Raw genomic sequence first — 18,246 nt, 5'->3', positions numbered from 1 at the left:
ACTGGCCCATGTTGGTATTATCATTGCGCTCTTCCTGAGTGAGGCAGATTAGTCGCCAGGCCCTGGATGGCCGCTCACGGTGGCTCTTGGCAGCTCATGCCAGCTGCCAGCTGCTCACACTGGCTTCCAGCCACTCATGGTAGCTTTACAGCAGCCCACTGCAGCTCCACTGCAGCCTATGCTGTTGCCAACGACTCACAGCAGCACAGCTCTAGGTCCAGCTGTTGTTCACCATCTTAGCTGTAGCGGGTGCAGCATCACTGGCCCGCATGTGGGATCTGAACCAGGGCTCTGCTGCTCAGAGCTGGCGTCCCAAGCCAACTCCTAAACAACGTGCCTCTCGGGAGGCCCTGTATCATTTATTTTTAATAATGAAGAAAAGCTTTTTGAAGCACTAGGCACAGCATCTAGTATACGATACCTTAGCAGAGTGAGCACTCAGTAAATACTGCTGACTATTACAAAGACAAATCACTGTGCTTGGTACATTGTTTTCTATCATTACATAGTGCAAAACATAAAAACAATGATTTACAATTATGGCATCTATTTAAATATGCCACTTTGATGGTGATAAGTGCTATTAAGAAAATAAAACTGGGTAATGTGATAGTGTTTCTGGCTGGAGGGGGCTTCTTTAGCTAGGATGGTCTGGAAAGGTCTCTCTGAGGAACTGTCACATGAGTCTGAGAATAGAACAATGAGAATGAGAAAGCCTGATGATATGGAGAAAGAGCATTTCAAATATAATAGAAAGAACAGTAAGTACATAGCTCCTGAGATGGGAATAAGCTTGATAAGCTGGCAGGTTAGAATGACAGCCAGTGAGGCCAGACTGTGTAAATGAAAAGGAAAGTAACAGGAGATCAGAAAGGTAAGCAGGCAGGTGGCCAAGTCATATAGGACACGGAAGGCCATAGTGGGGAATTCAGATTTTATTCTACAGGCTATACCATCCAAATTATACCATTCCGTAGTGAGATAAATTTAATCTGAACCAATTATATTATCTGGTTTCTCTATCCTCTATTCTTGTCATCAGAAGTATATTTATAGAAGTTGGGGTTAAGAGTAGAGTCTATGATATTAAAATAGAATTATTTTATGTAAGGTTGTTATATTTGGGAATGAAACCATGAATATAATTCTATACATTTATTAACTATTAACTATACTTTTACTAAAATAATGAAAATTTTGTTGTTCCTTAAATTTGTTTTTTGAATTCATCTTCCAGATTATATTCAGCATATAGTTCTTTGGAAAGTAGAGTACACTGCAATTTTTATTTCTAAATGAAACAAAGAAAAATAGATTTAAAATTAAAATCAGACCAAATAGATCTATAAAGCTCATTTATTTGCAAAACTACTGTGATCAGATTTCAAAACAGAAAATGAAATGCTGTCCATTACACTAACACTATTTCAGAGGAAACAGACTTAAATATACGGGCTTCTGTCCTCTCTTTTGGGGGGGTCCAGGAAATGAAAGATAGACTAGAGAGTCCAACTAAGTATGTTACAATTATCTCAACTTGATCTTCATCAAACTCCTGCAAGGATGATTCAGCTGCCGATGAAGCCGAGTATCAGCAAGTGGCCAGAACAAGGAGACAGAGGAAATGAGACAAGCTCCTGTGAACACTTTACACCAATTCTTGTAGCACTTTTGATTTTTAGGGGTGAATACACTCAGTTAAGTGGAAATTATTTTTAACCATTTTCCATTAATCTTCCTCAGGTAGAGATAATTTATAGAACAGATGGCTTGGACGGGGGTTATATCAGGATTTTTGACATGGTGGTATAATATTTCTAAGAGAGACTACTTTGTTAGACTGAATGTGTTCAGTCTTTGGTTAATGTGTTCGAAAAGTATAGTCTATGTTGTAAAAATTCTGCTGCTACCGCCTTGAGCCTTGAAAAAACCTTCCCATCAAAAGAAATAAAACATCTAGCACTTAAACAGGTTCAAAGATATTTACCTCTCATTCTGAGAAAATAAAATGCTTAAAAATAATTTACAAAATCACCACATATTTTAAATAAAAAGTGAGAACGAAAATTAGTTTCTATAAAATAGATATAAATGATTTTCTCCGTTCAAGTTTAAAACAAAGAACCAGAGTCATAAATAATTCTAGCTTGCCAGAGGCATGGCTATTTCTTTATACTGACTGTCGACTATCTAATTTAATTAGAGGTATTAAACTCCATGCTGAGGTCAACGAGCCTTACATCCTCCAATATTACACTTCAACCAGTGCTCATTAATGTGTCTACTGAATGGATTAACACACTAAAGATATATGTACAAAGGAAAGGGGGACAACCTAATGATATCCAATTGTTCATTTGTAATAGGACACATGTTCTAGGCCTCAACTTATTACCACTAATGTGGCATTTATTAAATTCAGGAGAAAAAATGCCAATACAGAAAGTGATTTTTTATTAAGGAGAACTGCTATACGACAACTGGTTTCTATGATTAAGCTTAAACATTTAACCTTTTATTAAAAAGAAATTGATACTATAATAGAGCTAAAATATAAGGTTGTTATTTAGAAAAATCTTACATACCAGGACTCTGAAGAGCAGATTAAGGGCAAGAGTCATAGATAATAGGGAAAATGGAAATTCAGTATACAGAGAAATAAATGTCAAGTTTTTTTGATTTCTATGAAAAGGAGGTTTAGAATAGTTATACTGAATTCTGAGACCAGGTAAAATTCTCCTTTCTGCTAAATTAAGTGACATATTATTTCGATTAAGTTCCAACTTTGATAGATTTTACTTAAACTGATTTGAATTACTACTCAAGAAAACTATACCTTCCAAAAAACATTGTTTTGTTACATATTGTTTACAATTTTGACAGGTTTTATTTTTATACGGTAGGTACTATGTATGTGCAAGCAGTGACATTCGGAATTTTAAAATACTTGGAGATTAAACACCATACTTCTAAATAACACATGAGTCAAAGAATTCTTAAGAGAAAACAAAAAATATTTTGAACTAAATGAAAAAGTTCTGGAAATGGATACTTGTAATGGTTGTATAACACTGTAAATGGACTTTATGCCAATGAACTGTACATTTAGAAATGGTTAAAGTGGTAAATTTTATGTTGTATATATATTTCAAAATAAAAAACTCTATACTTAATATACGAAACAAATAGTGTCCAAGATTTAATCTCTCAAAATTCTCTAATAAATCTAGTACTAAAATTTTCATCATTTAAATGTATAATTTTAATTAGAACTCAACCATTTAACAATTCTTAAATGGCATTATCATTTCTAAAATTAATTTTGTTGTGATAATGAATTGGTAAATGACCATATTAGATTCTTAAATAATTAAGGACAAACCCTTGTGAATGGTTTTGAAGGAAATAAGAAATCTTACTTATTTGATTATTTGACATTTCTACAAAGGTTGCAGGAACAAAAGTTCAAGTATCATATAATTATCAGGTTTAATATAGTGAAGTAAAAATATCCTGACACAATTTTCTTTTTTTAAAAAACAGCATTTTAACAACAACAACAAAAAAAGATATATTTTGTTCTGTTCTTAGGTTTGCAATCTAAGGTACTATTAATTTTAGATTCTGCTCCGGGCTTTAAAAGTTGTATCCATGGAGTCATGAAAATAATGATAATGATACATATGAGTCACTGTCAAGTTCTTAATGATTAAAATTATTTACCTTTTTGCACTACACTCATAACTGTCATTTATCAATTACCTTCACCTTTACTACTCATTTCAATCTAATTAGCATCCATATATCAGTTTTACTAACCATTACTCATTTAGTAGGCATTTTCCAACAATATTCTAAAATGGAAATAAAAGGCATCAAGGATCTTAAATCAATTTTATAAAATATTTGCAAGTTCTGACGTTCCTTTTCAAAAGCGTGAGAACACTGCTTTCATAGCTTATTAATGAAGAGCTCTGATATCAGGCAACAGAATATCTAGTAAAATGACCTATGATATTAAGCTGGCTACACATTCAGCAATTTTGAAGAGGAGGAGGAGGAGGAAAAGGCAAAAAAATGTTTGAAAGATTTTACTTTTAAAAATGTTGCTCCCTTGGTTTTCTCCCCTTGGTTATGTTAAACCAAGCATGGACTGAAATATTCAACTGTACTCCGAGGTTTCCCTGTGGTAACTAGAATGATTTTTGAATGACAGTGCCAGCTACTGGAAAATGGTGGTATAGGTTTTAAAAGATGTGAGCCATTAAAACCACTCCACCAAATCTCTCATAAATTCTGAGATAGTAAAATTTACTTTAATTAATTAAGGCTTATTTTAGCTGCTATATTAGTTTTATCTAAAATTTATAATAAAGCATGTTCTATTTTAAGTGCTTTGCAATAATTTACATTTTTCCCTCTCTATTAATCAATATAAACATTATATCTATCCATGTGCAAAGGGGCTTGAAATATAATTTCACCAATTTGAATAGATACACAATTTTATTTTGTCATATCTCCATTTTCTTGAAGGCAAATCCTGTTAAGACTATAACCTTCAATCATATCATTAAGGAAAATAGTGTGCTCTATAACAATACTGTTTCTGAAGATGGTATTGGGTGAAGAGTACTCAGAATTAGTGCTTCATCAGTTAGATTACTTACATATTTTATGTATTAATTTTCTTAAATATTAGCACTTTTCTCTCAACACTTACCTTTTTGGTCAAAGAGTCATCAGAATCAGAAGGCATTCTTGTTGATACATGAAATATTACTTCTACTGTAGAGGTAGCAAAATATGGTGTGGTCAATCCAGTGCTTTTATTTTTTTGTAGTCCTCCCATGAAACCACAGTGGTTTGTAAGATTTACCTAGAAGCAATGAAGAGACACATAATATTAATCAACTAAACAAAACTCACTGTTGAAAGGACTCAAATTTTTCACTTTGCAAAAACATGGGGAACAAAAGTCTTTTGTATGTTATCAATCAATGCTTGATTCAGAATTATTAGTTAGAGCTGCTCTGCTCACACTGGTATTTTTTTCTTAAGTGGTTAAGGATCCCTAATTAATAGGAGTTAATTAGAAAAGAAAACTGCTGTGCACTATGCATCTTTAGTTAGGCCACTAGGTGTCAATGGTAAATTGTAAAGGCTGTGGGGGACACCAATGCCAGACAGTAAAACTCAAGTGACAAAAATCAAGACTGGAAATGATTTTGGGAAAAGTTAAAACTGTAATGTCACTTTGATAAAATGATATTATCAGGTCTGTCATATTTACTCATTACAACTGCCTTTCTAATTATTAGTTCCCATCATAGCCCAGAACAAAAATATCAAAATGCAGACTTCAACTACGCTTCAAATGCATTGAAAAACTACAAATTAATCTGTGTAAAGATTTTAAAATATCTTTTTTCCTGATTATAAATACAATACATGCTAACTAATATCAGGGTTGTTGCACTGAATAATATTCCCTGGACTTGTGTTACGCATGGAAACCAGCAACTTGACCTCATTGTAGAAAATTAAAGAAATAATGGAAAGAAAAAAGAAACAAAATTTAAATATTGCTTGTATCTCTCCACTCAGAGAAATCAGTTATGAATGTTTTTAAATAATGAAATCTGAACATCTGATAAAGTGGAGAATTATAAAAACAAATCTCTGCACCACGTGAACAGAACATGTCTTTCAGTTATAAAAATTCCATTTAGTTCTTTGTATCTTCTATTTCTTTGCTGAGACCTTCTATTTTTCATTTGTTTCAACTGTGCTCCTAATTGCTTGTTTAAGCATGTCTATTATGGTCAGTTTAAAATCTCTGTCATGTTGGTGTTGGCATGTATTTGTCTTTTCATTCAACTTGAGACCTTTCTGGTTCTTAGTACAATTTCTAATTGAAGCCTGGACATTTTCATATTATGTTGAGACTACGAATCTTAAACCTGTTTTGTGACAGCTCCACCAGAGAAGCAAGGGAGTGCTGCCTCATTATGGCCAGGAGGAAACAGAAGTCTAGGTTCCCCACTTAACCTCCCTTGACACCTGGGGAGGCGGATCCTCATTACTACTAGGTGGAGGTAGGAGCTCTGGCTTCCTATGCGGTGCCCAGTGACACAGCAGTGGGGATGGTTTCATTACCGCTGGCTGATAGTGAAAGGCCCAATTCTCCACTAGGCCTCCTTTGACTTACCCCAGTGGAGAGGGGGAGGGGCACCTCATTAATCCTGGGAGGGGATGGCATCCCAGGTTTCTCCTGCACTCCCCACTGACACTGTTTTGGGTGTGGATGGGGAAACTTGTTACCAGCGGGGACTTGTTACAGCTGGCAAAGATAAAAGTCTTGACTTTGCACTTGGCCTTCTCTGACATTATCTGATACTGCTCTGGTGTGGTGTTGGGGACACCTCATTACAGTCTTGTGAGGGTAAAAGTCTAGGCTCCCTAATCGATGTTTGTTGTCAGAGGTGGGGATGGGGTGGTCACAGTATTTTCTGTGTTTGCCTGAAGTAGAGCAGTTATTGAATAAATGTTCTCTATTTTTCTAGGTTGCACCTTTCCTGGTCTTTTGGCTAGAAACAGTGGGCTATTGTTGGTTTTATTTGTTTTTTTTTTTTTTGGTCTGCCCTCACTGATATTTCTAGGTTCCTGGCGTCTTCAGCTCCGAGTCTGAGATACATGAAGAAAAGAAAACCCTGAGAACTCATCATCATGTCACTCCTTGGTTCTGAAGTCCATAGTTGGTCTGTCTGTCTTCTCTCCATCTTTCAGTCTTTTCGTGTTTCTTTTACATTTAATGTCCAGGGTTTTTGTTGTCTGTATTATAGTATGAAGAATAGGGAGAGTATGTCTACTTGATCTCCCCAGAAGTGAGAGTTCTCACTGTACAATTTAATGGATTTTAATATATTCACAGATAAGTGCACTCATCACCAGTCAATTTTAGAACATTATTATCATTTCAGAAAGAAAACCTGTACCCTTTAGCTGTCACCCCAATCTTCCCTCAACCCCAGTCCGTCCTAAGCAACCAATAGTCTACTTTCTGTAGCAATGTACGCATATATACCTATTGTAAGTATTTCATATAAATGAACCATAATACATGGTCTTTGTCACTGGTTTTTTTCATTTAGCAGGTTTTCAAGATACATCCACATTGTAGTAGATGTCAGTACTTCATTCCTTTATATGGCCGAATAATATTCTGTTATATGGATATGTCACATTTTGTTTATCCATTCATCCACTGATGGACATTGGCTTGTTTCCAACTTTTGGTTATTATGAATAATGCTGCTATAACATTCATGTATAAGTTTTTGTGTGAACATACATTTTCATTTCTCTTGGTTATATACCTAAGAGTTGAAGTTATCGTCATATGCTAATTCAATCTTTTACTGCTTGATGAGATGCCAGGTTGTTTCTTACTGCGGTTGCACCATTTCACATTCCTATTAGCAGTATATGAGGATTCCGACTGCTCCAAATCCTAGCCTATAATTGTGATTACTTCTGTCTGACTTTGATTCTAGTCATCCTAATGAGTGGGTATCTCACTGTGGTTTTGATTTGCATTTCTGATAGATAACAATGTCAAGCATCTTTTCATGTGTTTATTGGTCATTTATATTTCTTCTTTGGAGAAATGTTTATTAGAACTGTCTTCTAATTATTAATTTATGAATTCTTTGTATATTTTAGATGTAAGTCCCTTACCACATATATGATTTCCCATTATTTTCTCTAATTCAGTGGGTTATCTTTTCACTTTGTTGATGGTATCTTCTGAAGCACAAAAGTTTAAATTTTGATGAAGTCCAATTCATTGATTTTTTTTTTTTTTGCTTTGCTGCTCATGTTTTTAGTGTCATATCTAAAAATCCCTGTTATTGGGCCAGCTGAGTGGCTCAGTTGGTTAAGAGTTGGCTTAAGAGCGTGAACTCTGAGCAACAGGGCTGTCGGTTCGATTCCCACATGGGCCAGTGACGCTGCACCTGAGCTGGGCTGTCACTGAGCTATCAACAGGTGGCAGGATGGCTCAGCTGGTGTAACAAGATTGCCTGTTCAATGGTGGGCTACGCCCACTAGCAACTAAGACTGAACTCGGCACTTTGAGCTGAGCTGCCACCTGGATGGCTCAGTGGATAGAGCATGTGCTCTTAACAACAAGGCTGTCGGTTCGACTCCTGCATGGGATGGTAGCTATGCCCACCAGCAACTAAGACTTAACTCAGGACCTTAAGCTTAGAGGCCACGAGCTGCTGACGGCAGCCAGATGGCGACTGGCACCCTCCACAATGAAGATTGAAGAACAACAACTTGGCTGGTCCCCTCCTCCAGTTCCCCGATAAAATCTTTTTTAAAAATAAAATAAAAAAATAAAAATCCCTGTTATTTATGAATTTCAATAAAATTAGAAAAAAAGAGAATCCTTTGCCAAATTCAGGGTCATGAAGGTTACCTTTTTTTTGTTTTTGTTTTGTTTTCTAAGAGTTTTACAGTTTTAGCTCTTACATTTAGTTATTTTGAGTTAATTTTTGTATACAGTGTGAGGTTAAGAGTCCAACTTTATTCTTTGCATGTGGCTATTCATTTGTTCCAGAACCATTTGTTTAAAAGACTATTCTTTCTCCACTGGATGGTCTTGGCACCCATGTTAAAAATCAGTTGACCATAGATGTGTGGGTTTATTTCTGGTATCTCAATTTAATTCCACTGATTGATACATCTATCCTTGGTGCAAGTACCACGTTGTTTGATTAGAATTGCTTTGTACTAAGTTTTGAATTAGTACTCCTAGTTTGTTATTTTTCAAATGTCCCTTGCTTTTGTTTTTAAACTAATACTTATTAGCAATATTTTTTTAACATAAAAATCTATTTATAATGTTTCTTTATACTTTCCAAAGTACTTTCACATACATAATCTCAGCTGAACTTCACATATTTGTTGGGTAAAAAAGTATATTACATTTGACACATAAGCAAACAGGTCCAGAGAGCTCAAGTAACTCACTTAGGGTGAAATAGGAAGTTAGATCAGCCATAAAAATATATACTGAGGGCCGGCCGAGTGGCTCAGTTGGTTAAGAGCTCGCTCAAGAGTGCGAGCTCTGAACAACAGCAGTTCGATTCCCGGCCCAAGCTGAGTTGCTGCTGAGCTGCCAACAGGTGGCAGGATGGCTCAGCTAAAAAAAAAAAAATATCTATCTATCTATCTATCTATATATATATATAATGCTAAAGGCTTATGTATTGGGCACTGTGCAAGGAACTGGGATTTACAAAGAAAAAACAATGAGGTGAAAGTGCCTGCCTTCCAGGAGCTTAAAGTCTAGTGCAGTGAGTGGTCTTCAGTATTTTGCTCATGTACTCTCTACAAGAATTTTGAGCAACTATTAAATTCACAACTATAATGAAAATTTTCATCATAGGTTTAAATTGTTGCAAAAGATATAATTTCCAGTGTACTATATATTATATATACATGCTATAAATATATTTTCATCCAAGTCTTAGTCTGCTATTAACGACAAATCAATCGGCTACATCAAATTCATTTTCTGTTAGAACATGTCTGATACTTCATTTTTCAATTAAAATAAACATTAATACAAATCTGGGACAAAATAACTCACTTCTGAATTATAATTCTCAGATAGATTTGATACCAGAACCTTGACATAAGTTGGTTGCCAGGATGACAAAAAGTACAGTACCTTTCCATATTTCTTTTTTTTAAAAAAACTTTTCATTAAAATATAGCTAACATACAGTATTATATTAGTTTCAGGTGTACACCAGTTACTCAACATTTATATACCAAAAGAAGCAATCACCATGGTAGGTCCAGCAACCATCTGACACTGTAGCATATTATCACAATATTATCGACCATATTCCCTGTGCTGTACATTATATTCCCATGACTTACTTGCTTTATACCTGGAAATTTGAACCTCTTATTCCCTTTCACCTATTTCCCCCCTTTTAATATTTCAATTACAATTGACATTCGATATTATTTTATATTAATTTCAGGTGTACAGCATAGTGAGTGGGTAGACATTTATATAATTTAAGAAGTGATCCCCTTCATTAGTCTAGTACCCATCTGGCATAAACACAATTATTACCATATTATTAACTATATTCTCTATGCTTTACTTTATACCCCAGTGATGATTCTGTAACTGCCAACTTGTACTTCTTAATGCCTTCACCTGTTTCACTCTGCCCCCAAGCCTCCTCTCATCTATCACCCCAATAAATCTAGTACCCATTTGAGGCCATACATAGTTATTACAATATTATTGACTATATTCATTATGCTATACCCTACATCCCCATGACTAATTTGTGACAACCAATCTGTACTTCTAAATCCCTTCCCCTTTTTCACCCATTCCCAACGCCCTCTGTCTGGCAACCATCAGTATGATCTCTGTATCTATGAGTTTGTTTCTGTTTTGTTTGTTTATTTTGTCCTTTAGAGTCCACATATAAGCAAAATCACATTGCATCTGTCTTTCTCTGTCTGACATACTTCACTCAACACAATATCCTTCCGGTCCATCCATGCCTCCACAGATGGCAAGAACCCATTCCCTTCCATAGCTGAGCAATATTCCATTTATATATATATATACCACCTACTCTTTACCCATTCATCCACCGACAGACACCCAGGCGGCCTCCACATCTTGGCCATTGTAAACAATGCTGAAATGAACATGTGAATGCACACGTCCCCTTGAAGTAGCGTTTTGAGTTTCTTCAGATAAATACCCAGAAGTGGGATTACTGGGTCCTTCTTTGTCTCTTGTGATAGCCTTTGTTTTAAAGTCTATTTTGTCTGGTATAAGTATTGCTACCACAGTTTTTCTCTTGTTTTCTTTTTCATGAAATATCTTTTTTGATCTCTTTACTTTTAGTCTAAGTTTGTCTTTCTATCTGAAGTGAGTCTCTTTTATAGGCAGCATATGTAAGGGGCTTGTTTTCTTACTCATTCGGCCACCATATATACATACACATATATAAAAATAAATAAAAGATTTTATTGGGGAATTGGGGAAGGGGAACAGCCAAGTTGTTGTCCTTCAATCTTAGTTGTGGAGGGCGCAACTAGCTCAGCTCCAAGTCCAGTCGCCATCTGGCTGCCCATCAGCAGCTCGCGGCCACTCAGCTCAAGGTGCCGTTTTCAATCTTAGTTGCGGGTGGGCATAGCCCACCATCCCATACAGGTGTCGAACCAGCAACCCTGTTGTTAGGAGCATGTCCTCTCACCAGCTGAGCCATCCTGCCACCTGTTGGCAGCTCAGCTCAGGTGCAGCTCACTGGTCCATATGGGAATCGAACCAGTGACCTTGTTGCTCAGAGCTGGCGCTCTTAATAACCAACTGAGCCACCAAGCCGGCCAGGCACCCTATATTTTGAATGGAGCATTTAATCCACTTACATTGAAAATAATTGTTGATAGGTATTGTAGTTATTTCCATTTTATTATTATATTTTTGATTTTTTTTCCCCTTAAAGAAGTCCCTCTAACATTCCTTGTAACATTGGTTTGGTGGTGAGGAACTCCTTTAGCTATGTCTTATCTGGGAAGTTCTTTATCTGTCCACTGATTCTAAATAACAGCCTTGCTGAGTAGAGTAATCTTGGTTGTAGGTCCCTACTTTTCATTACTTTGAATATTTCATGCCAATCCCTTCTGGCCTGAAGAGTTTCTGTTTAGGAATCAGCTGACAATTTTATGGGAGCTCCCTTGTAGGTAACTAACTGCTTTCCTCTTGCTGCTTTTAAGATTCTCTGTCTTAAAACGTAGGCATTTTAGGGCTGGCCGAATGGCGCATTGGGTAAGAGTTGGATTGGGACGCCAGCTCTGAGCAGCAGGGCCCCGGTTCAGATACCACATTAGGGCCAGTGATGCTGTGCCCTCTACAGCTAAGATGGTGAACAACAGCTCGACCTGGAGCTGGCCTGCCGTGAGTCGCTGGTGACGGCATAGGCTGCAGTGAAGCTGCAGTGGGCTGCCATAAGCTACTGTGAGTGGCCGGCAGCCGGCAAGAGCTGCTGTGAGCTGCCGTGAGCCACCATGAGTGGCTATCTAGTGGCTGGCGACTGATCTGCCTCAGCCGGAAAGAGCGCAATGATAATACCAACATGGGCCAGTGAAGCGACGTCCTCCACAACTAGACTGAAGAACAAAAGGACAGCAACTTGTCTGTTCCCCTTCCCTGATTCCCCAATGCTGTTCCTTTCCCCCCAATTCCCTAATAAAATCTTTTAAAAACAATAATTAAATAAAAAATAAATGTAGGCATTTTAACTATGATGTGTCTTGGTGTGGGCCTCTTTGGGTTCATTGTTTGGGACCCTCTCTGTTTCCTGGGCTTGTATATCTACTTTTTTGTCCAGGTTAGGGACATCTTCTATTATTGTTTCTTCAAATAGGTTTTCAATCCCTTGCTCTCTCTCTTCTCCTTTGGTACCCCTATGATGCAAATATAGGTATGCTTGATGTTTTCCCAGAGACCCCTTAAACTATCCTCCTTTTTTTTGGATTCTTTTTTCTTCATGCTGTGTTGTTTGGGTGTTTTCTGCTACCTTACCTTCTAAATTGCTGATTTGATCCTCTGCTTCATTTAATGTTCATTTCCTCTAAATTCTTCATTTCAGTTATTGTATTACTTCTGACTGGCTCTTTTTTATGTTTTCTATCCTTTTGTTGAAGTTCTCCTTGAGATCATCAGACATCCTTATAACCAGTGTTTTGAACTCTGTGTCTGCATGTCTCCAATTTGTTTAGTTCTTTTTCTGGAGCTTTGTTCTGTTTTTTTATTTGGGACATGTATCTTTGTCTCCCCATTTTGGCTACCTCCCTGTGTTTGTTGCTATGTATTAGGCAGGGCTGATATGCCTCCTGGACTTAGTAGAATGGCCTAATGGAGTAGGTGTCCCCTGGGGCCCAGTCTCCATGGTCACCTGAGCAGGGTGCTCCAGGTGGGTTCCTTGTGTGTGTTGTGTGTGCCCTCCTGTTGGTAACTGAGCCTTGGTTTATGTTTGCATGTCAATGGGAGGGGCTGACCCACAGGCTGATTGGTTATGAGGACTGGCTGTGACTACAGTGGAGGAGCTGTGGTGCAACGGCTGACTCTACAAAGCAAGATTTGCTTTAGTGGGGCTCTGGTGTCTATCCCATCTGGCCTTTGGGTGTGTCATCCTTGGGAGAGGCTGGGTGATGCTCTGGCTCAGTCCGAGGCAGGCCACTGGGAGTGCCAGCTTCAGGGCTTCCAAGGAGGGCACCCACTGCAGGCCAACTTTTGCAGGCCTGTGCCCTGCCCAGGGTCACTTGGCATGAGCCACAAAGCAATCTGCAGATGGCTGCTGTTTGTGCTGGGCTTGGAGGTGCCTTGAGAGGCCAAGAACCCAATTGAGGCCAGGTGTTGCTACTGCTGGGCTTAGGGATACTCAGCCAGAGGTCCAGGACGTGCCAAAGCCAGATGCTGTTTATCTGGGTTTTGTGAGCCTTTGAGAGATTTTAGGCAAGTCCGCAGCATGAGCTAAGGCAGGCCATTTGTATGGAAAAGTCACAGAAAGTGGCTTGGGTGGGCTTAAAAGTTTGGGGTGGGGGTGGGGGGGGGCCTCAGTGAGTCACTAGGGGTGGGGCAAATGAACAGTGTTAGCCAGGTGGATGGAGACTCAGATATGGCTGCTGCTTGTGTCTGTATGCCAGGAGGAGGAAGGCTTCAACAAAGAAAAAATGGCTTCTGTCAGCTCTTCTGCCCAGAAGAAAGCTGCCCCTCCAGTCCTCATCCTGAAGCCAGATGATCCAGTTCCTCCCCATATGTTCCCCGTATGTTCCTGGTGCCTTTCAAGCTGCTGCCCCAGCGATGGAACTCAGAGTGTGGGAGTCCGTCAGCAAGCAATTTCATGCAGGGGCACTTGAATAGGAGCACCTGGGACTCCAGCCACCCTGTCTCACTCAGCCACAATCTCCACTGGTTTTCACAGCCAGAAGTTACAGGGAGTTGTCTCCCCTGCAGTGGAACCCTGGGCTAAAGAGCCTGGTGTGGGGCTGGGACCCCTTGCTCCTCCAAGGGGGACCTCCGTAGCTGAGCTATCCCTCCCAATTTTTAATGATTACAAGCAGGCATGGGACCAGCCTGTTCAACATCTCTTTGCTTCCTACCAGTGGTTTCTTCTTTATGCCCTTAGGGCTTCAGTTCAGCTAGACTTCAGGTGATTCTCAATAATGGTTGTTCTGTAGTTAAGTTGTAATTCTGATGTGGTCGTGAGAGCAGGTAAGCACAGCGTTTATCCACTCCACCATCTTGTCTGGAATCCCCTTTCCATATTTCTTGCTTTGCTTTCAGAAACGGTATCTCTCAGGAACACGCCCTCTTAAATGTTCTTTTTTTTTTTGGTGCCAAACCTTCTGGGACAATGTAGGACTTGCGTAAGTGGTAAGCCTCTCTTTTACAAAATTGAAGTTTAGAAAAAAAGAGGGAAGAGAATGAAGAGGGGTTCTCAGGCATTAATTTCGTAAAATTAAGGATCTGGAAACTAATCTCCTCAAAACTAACCATGCTGACATGCCCCCTGGAAAGCCTTGGTATAGTCCGAGATACTCATATCTTAGTTTGGAGACCATGAGTCTAGTGGTCATAGCTGTGAGGAAAAGTCATATCTCTAAACCTATGAGTTTCACCCTCTCTGACAATATATTGTCTCATAAAACAGCAACAGTTTTCCTTCCAAAGTCCCAGCTGCTGCTGTCTTTGTAGACATAAGGCAGAAACAATAAGAAACCCAGTGTTAAGTTGTTGAGTCTCCTAAAATATGCTTCTAAAATAAGCTAGAAAGAAAAAAACACACCACTGCTTCCAAGTAAAAATAAAATGATTGGTATAATGGAACAACAGTAAATTATACTAATTTAATAATTGGCATAATTTAAAAACAGTACCTCCCAACCAAGGCCAGCCACGAAATCTTCATATGCTTGACTTCCTCCTGTATTGGTAAGAATGGAATGTTTATCTTCTTGTCCTTCAGCTACATAAAATACTGCGATCTTGTGTGTCTCTCGGCTGTAAAACAAAATATAACACCATTCACTTAATTATTAATTTATCCATTCATTCATCCAGTAATTAAGTTCTATGTACAAAGTGTGTGGCAATAAAAACATAAAAATGAATTAAAACTTATAATCTAAAGAGGGAGATAAATAATTTTAAGTAAAAAATTATAAAAGTTACAAAATGGCCACTGGAACAGAAGAAAGGCATGATTCCTTCTGACTGGAGAAACAGAGAGAAACTTAAAGGAGAAGGCAATATTGAGTTGGGTGAAGGTAAGTAAGATTTGATGAATGAAAAGAGAAGTGTAACACGAAAGACACATAGGTGCCAATGCATGAAGCATCTGAAGAGTTGCCTGTTGTACAATGTGGCTGAATCCCAGAGTTAAAGGGATTATGTTGTAGAAATAAAATTAGGAGAACAGAGATGAGTGAGAAATGACTCATTTCTTCAAAGTACTTACACTACAGAATAAGAGATGTATACACAAATATTATAAAACTATGTGGAGTAACTGTCAAGCTCTTAGACACTTTATGTTTAGTTCCCCCTAAAATTAAAAATGTTCATGAAAGCACATTTTTTGTATGAAATTTGGCCTTCCAAGCACACTACATTTGAACTAAGCTGATTTAACAAAAGCATGGACTAACAAATTTTATGAGAATGTTTTCAGTACTTTAGTATGTAGGAGTTAAAAAACAAACAAACCATATTCAACAACAACAACACGCAAATAAGTATTGACAACCAGATTCCTCTACACATTGAAGAAGTTGTCATGTCATGATTGTGGGTTTCATTATCAGCAACTTAAAATCAGGAACAAAGACATTTTAGCTGTTTTCGTTAATGGCAATATTTTACTTCAGTGGTGAATACTTAGGAAAACCATCAGCGTATTCATTGTATCATTAGGATAATCTAGTGTAAGAGTAAAATATAATTTTTTTGGAGTACTTCCAGAATTACAGACTGAGTCTCTCAGTGGACTTTCTCCCAAGCAAATAACAATTTAACTGGTGAAAATTATTAAAAAAAATCATTTAAAGTCTCTGGATATTGTCCTAAGGCATGTAACAAATGGAGAAACATGTCTTCAAGAAAATCTAATCTGATATGAACAGAGGAATTCTCTGCCATTCAAGCCATGACCTGCTCTTTTACCCCGCCTCTTCACTTCCACGTCACAGAAACTTTAACCTGGGCATTCTACTCAGGCCAAGATAGGGCTTTCCTCTCCCTTCCAGTTCCCAGTCTGGGAATATTCGGTTTCACCCTGAGAACGGCAGGCTGGCTGTGTTCCTCATCCTCCCCAGCCCCATGTTGCAGAAGCTCTACCCCAGGCTGCTGTGGCTGAGAGAATGAGGTCTCCCTTACCTCACCCAGATCCCTCTCTTATGACACAAGCCCTAGGTGCAAAAGTGTGTCCTGCTCCTCCCTACTTTAGGTTACTTAGTAGGGTGGAGGTTTCACACCAGGAGGGACAAGATAAGAAGAAAAAGAACACTCAATCCCACCCAGGTGCCCAGTAATAGTAGAGGGTGTCACTCTAGGAATCCCTGACACCCCCCGCACCCCCCTGAGATCTGCTCAGGGGTGAAAGACAAGTTATAAAGACAACTCAACAACTGTTAACAGCTGTGCCTGAGGGGAATGGTTTTATTTTGGAACACACTTGGAGAACTTCATGCCTAAGGGTGTTGTCAAAAACTAAGGAGATCTTGGTGGAAAGCAGTTAAGAGAAGCTAGCAGCATCACGACACAAGCAAAACAACAAAGCAGCCAGAAGTTTTAATGGAGAGAACCAGGGAATTGTCAAAAAGAGCCATCCTGTAAGCACAGTCCATTCTAGGGGCTGAAAGACTGCATGTTCACTGTGTTACACCCACACAGGAGCAATCAGAGTGACATGCAGAATAGACATGAAAGCAATCCCTAAGCTACACAGACCTATCAATACGAGATAAAGCCTCATTGCTGTTGAACAGTAATAACTCTATTTGAACTCAGGGTCAGCTTCTAGGAAGCCAAGACTTAAAAACATCACCCAGTCATCCCTGGCAGCCTGGTAGACTGTGCATGCCCAAGGCTGTACATTCTTTTGAACAGTCAGAGAGTGAACCTCCAAGCTACTAGTCTCTGGGTGAACACAGGGCAAAAAAACGTAACACTATGAACATGATAGCTACTTCCAAGCCACACACACATCCACAGTAAACAATAAAAATCTAACTGGTTAAGGGGGATAAAGCACAAACTTTGATTAATAAGTAGATTAGGACAACCCTTGGTAGCCAGGCTAAAATAAATAAATAAATAAATAAATAAATAAATAAATAAATAAAATTTTATTTATTTTTTTAAATTTGAGAATGGAGATGGGAGGTTGCACACTGTGGGGAATAGACTTTGCAGGATTAGTTCAGCCAAGTCACTAGATAATAAACAAATGACCAAGCAAACAACCACCAATGCACTTTTGATTCAAAGACACACATAAAGTTGAAAGTAAAAGAAATGGAAAAAGATACCATGCAACGAGTAACCAAGAGAGTTGGAGTGGCTATACTGATATCAGACTTTAAAACAAAAAATGTTATTAGAGATAAGGAGACTTTCATAATGTTAGAAGGTCAATCTAAGATATAAACATTCAAAATATATAGGCATCCACCAAGGAAGATTCAAGATACACAAAACAAAAACAGAAAAGAATTGAAGGTAGAAGTAGACATTCTGACAATCACAATTGGAGACATCAATACCGCACTTTCAATAATGGAAAAAAACAAACAAACTATGAGAATATCAACAAGAAAGCAGAAGACTTGAATAACAGTATAAATTAACTAAACCTATAGAAAACTCTACCCAAAAGCAACAGAAAATACACTCTTCTCAAACATACAGAGAACATGTTTCAGATAGACCATGTGGTAGGTCACAAAACAAGCCTCAGTAAATTTGAAAGGAGTGAAATCATGCCAACTATTAGTTTCTAACAACAATGGAATGAAATCAGATATCAATTAAAAAAGAAATTTTGGGAAATTCACATTTATGTGGAAATGAAACAAAGTATTCCTAAATAACTAATAGGCCAAAGATTAAATCTCAAGGGAAATTAGAAA

General features: G+C 38.1%; 1 protein-coding gene across 19 annotated transcripts in view; it reads right to left on the bottom strand.

The window, feature by feature from the left end:
- Positions 1–18,246, bottom strand: part of RALGAPA1 (Ral GTPase activating protein catalytic subunit alpha 1) — a 233,500-nt gene that overhangs the window by 45,083 nt on the left and 170,171 nt on the right. For all 19 annotated transcript variants that reach the window (XM_019644706.1, XM_019644714.1, XM_019644710.1 and 16 more), the window contains 2 exons: positions 14,995–15,118; positions 4,724–4,879 (listed from right to left, as the gene is read on the bottom strand). In XM_019644706.1, coding sequence (XP_019500251.1) covers positions 4,724–4,879; positions 14,995–15,118 — 280 coding nt within the window. The remainder of the gene's footprint in view (positions 1–4,723; positions 4,880–14,994; positions 15,119–18,246) is intronic.

Source organism: Hipposideros armiger, unplaced genomic scaffold, assembly GCF_001890085.2.
Source record: "Hipposideros armiger isolate ML-2016 unplaced genomic scaffold, ASM189008v1 scaffold_90, whole genome shotgun sequence".
In the NCBI taxonomy this organism is placed as follows: domain Eukaryota; kingdom Metazoa; phylum Chordata; class Mammalia; order Chiroptera; family Hipposideridae; genus Hipposideros; species Hipposideros armiger.
The sequence above is the reverse complement of the archived record's forward strand: the minus strand, read 5'-3'. Positions and strand labels throughout refer to the sequence as shown.